Below are 3,428 nucleotides of genomic sequence, written 5' to 3' on the forward strand. Positions count from 1 at the left end.
CCCCGGCCAAACTGAGCCAATGTGGGGAGAAGGGCCTTGGTCAGTGAGGTGACCAAGAACCTGATGGTCACTCTGACAGAGCTCCAGAGTTCCTTTGTGGAATGGGAGAAACTTCCAGAAGGACAACCATCTCTGCAGCACTCCACCAATCAGGCCTTTATGTAGAATGGCCAGATGGAAGCCACTCCTCAGTAAAAGGCACATGACAGCCTGCTTGGAGTTTGCCAAAAGGCACCTAAAGACTCTCAGACCATGAGAAACAAGATTCTCTATTCTGATGAAACCAAGATTGAACCTTTTGGCCTGAAATGCCAAGGTCACATCTGGAGGAAACCTGGCACCATCCCTATGGTGAAGCATGGTGGTGGCAGCATCATGCAGTGGGGAGTTTTTTCAGCGGCAGGGACTGGAGAGACTAGTCAGGATCGAGGGAAAGATGAACAGAGCAAAGTACAGGAGATCCTTGGTGAAAACCAGGACCTCAGATGGGCGAGGACCTCAGACTGGGGTGAAGGTTCACCTTCCTATAGGACAACGACCCTAAGCACACAGCCAAGAACAATGCAGGGTGGCTTCGGGAAAGTCTCTGAATGTCCTTGAGTGGCCCAGCCAGAGCCCGGACTTGAACCAATCGAACATCTCCTGGAGAGACCTGGAAATAGCGTTGCAGCGACGCTCCCCATCCAACCTGACAGAGCTTGAGAGGATCTGCAGAGAAGAATGGGAGAAACTCCCCAAATACAGGTGTGCCAAGCTCTGTAGCGTCATACCCAAGAACTCAAGGCTGTATATCGCTGCCAAGGTACTTCAACCCAGTACTAGAGTAAAGGGTCTGAATACTTATGTAAATATGATATTGAGTTTTTTTTATCTTAAATCATTTGCAAAAAAATTCTTAACATTGCTTTCGTTTGTCATTATGGGGTATTGTGTGTAGATTGATAAGGACAATGTTTAATTGATACATTTTATAATAAGGCTGTAATGTAACAAAAGTGGAAAAATCAAGGAGTCTGAATATTTCAGAGATGAACTGTATCTTATATTGTTTACTGTTTAGAGTGTGAATGCTCACCCTCTGGTTAAAGGGTGTAGTGAGTACATATCATAATGGGTCTAGTTGTTCTAGTGTGTAATGCTCACCCTCTGGTTAAAGGTGTGTAGTGAGTACATATCATAATGGGTCTATTGTTTTAGTGTGTAATGCTCACCCTCTGGTTAAAGGGTGTGTGAGTACATATCATAATGGGTCTATTTTCTAGTGTGTATGCTCACCTCTGGTTAAAGGGTGTAATGTGTAGTATGTCGTGTGTAGTGTGTAGTGTGTAATGTGTCGTGTGTAGTGTGTAGTGTATAGTGTGTAATGTGTCGTGTGTAGTGTGTAGTGTATAGCGTGTGGGTATAGTGTGTAATGTCGTGTGTAGTATGTAGTATAGTAGTATTGAGTGTGTAGTATGTCGTGTGCAGTTGTAGTATGTAGTATATAGTGTGTAGTGTGTAGTGTATAGCGTGTAGTGTATAGTGGTGTAGTGTGGTAGTATGTAGTATAGTGTGCAGTGTAAGTTGTATAGTGTGTAGTGTGCAGCATTAGTGTATAGTGTTATTAGTGTGTAGGGTTGTAGTGTGCTAGTGTTATAGTGTGAGTGTGATAGGTGTGCAGTGTGTGGTGTGATAGTGTATAGTGGTAAGTGTGCAGTGTGTAGTGTGCAGTGTATGCAGTGTGTGTGTATAGTGTGTAGTGTGCAGTGTGTGGTGTATAGGATAGTAGTGTAGTGGGCAGTGTCACCACCTTGTTGTTGTAGTATTTTTAACCCCTCCCGTGCCTCAGTGTGCAGGTCCTCTAGTACTGAGGGCGACTGCCCTCGATGAACACATTCTCCTGGTAGTGTGAGGAGGAGGCTGTGTAGTGAACTGTCAACCTCTTCTGCTCATCCTGACCCTTAGGACCAGCTAGAGAGAGAGAGACGACGAGACAGAGAGAGGGAGACACAGAGACAGAGAGAGAGAGGGGAGACAGAGAGAGAGAGACAGACAGAGAGAGGGAGACAGAGAGAGAGAGAGAGAGAGAGACAGAGAGACAAGGGAGAAGAGAGACAGAGACAGAGAGGGGGTTTAATAACAATGTATGATCACCAAGAGATGCGATTCGCGTTTTCCACCATATATACAGTGGGGAGAACAAGTATTTTGATACACTGCCGATTTGCAGGTTTCCTACTTACAAAGCATGTAGAGGTCTGTAATTTTTTATCATAGTACACTTCAACTTGAGAGACGGAATCTAAAACAAAAATCCAGAAAATCACATTGTTGATTTTAATATTAATCTCTCTCTTTTTGAGGTGTTGAGGGAGGAGAATTATGGGGATATATTGAAGCAACATCTCAAGACATCAGTCAGGAAGTTAAAGCTTGGTTGCAAATGGGTCTTCCAAATGGACAATGACCCCAAGCATACTTCCAAAGTTGTGGCAAAATGGCTTAAGGACAACAAAGTCAAGGTATTGGAGTGGCCATCACAAAGCCCTGACCTCAATCTCTTAGAAAATTTGTGGTCAGAACTGAAAAAGCGTATGCGAGCAAGGAGGCCTACAAACCTGACTCAGTTACACCAGCTCTGTCAGGAGGAATGGACCAAAATTAGTTGACAAGTAATTTGTGGACTGGTTGAAAAACGAGTTTTCATGACTCCAACCTAAGTGTATGTAAACTTCAACTGTATATATATTATCCATCTCCTCAACAGCACCATATATATATATGTATATATATATGTAGATATATATGTGTTATCCATCTCCTCAACAACCYCATATATCCCATAAATCAAACAGGGATTTGTGACTGAGGGGTCAGCTCTTGGTCGGGATTTGGGCTGGAACCAGCAACCCTGCAGTTACAAGCCAAGTGCCCCCTGTGCCATAAGGACTCAGACCTCTTGTTAGACCTTGTTATATGCTCACACATAGAGGCACCCTACACAGTGGTGTGACTGCTTACTGGTTAGTGACTGGCACCAGGACCTGTATAACAGTGCTTGGTAACACATTACATTAATACAAGCATTAGAGCCCTAGAACATCCTGAACGTTAATCAGAGACTGACTCCCCTTTCTGGTCTTTAATTCCATCCAATACCAGATTACTTCCTGCTCCCTCTCATTCTCCTTCCTCTTTTCTCCTTGCCCTCTCTCTGGCCTTTCTGTCTTTCCTTTTGTACCTCTTTACCTTTCCTGACCTCTTAGCCTATCTCTCTCTCCTTCTCTCCATATCTCTTCTTCTCTCCTTCTCTCCATATCTCTCTCTCTCCTTCTCTCTGTCTCAATTCAATTTCAAGGGGCTTTATTGGCATGGGAAACATATGTTAACATTGCCAAAGCAAAGCAAGCTCTCTCTGTTTCTCTCTCTGTCTCTCTAGTATTTGATGG

At 43.8% G+C, this 3,428-nt stretch overlaps 1 protein-coding gene across 1 annotated transcript in view; it reads right to left on the minus strand.

The window, feature by feature from the left end:
• LOC112071766 (NHS-like protein 3) overlaps positions 1-2,229 on the minus strand; it is a 25,012-nt gene extending 22,783 nt beyond the window's left edge. The window contains 3 exon segments of the mRNA XM_070439509.1: positions 1,790-1,843; positions 1,846-1,950; positions 2,223-2,229. Of these exon segments, the coding sequence (XP_070295610.1) occupies positions 1,790-1,843; positions 1,846-1,950; positions 2,223-2,229 (166 nt within the window).
• Positions 2,230-3,428: the final 1,199 nt, after the last annotated feature.

The sequence above is a fragment of the Salvelinus sp. IW2-2015 genome, unplaced genomic scaffold, assembly GCF_002910315.2.
Source record: "Salvelinus sp. IW2-2015 unplaced genomic scaffold, ASM291031v2 Un_scaffold1713, whole genome shotgun sequence".
Classification (NCBI taxonomy): domain Eukaryota; kingdom Metazoa; phylum Chordata; class Actinopteri; order Salmoniformes; family Salmonidae; genus Salvelinus; species Salvelinus sp. IW2-2015.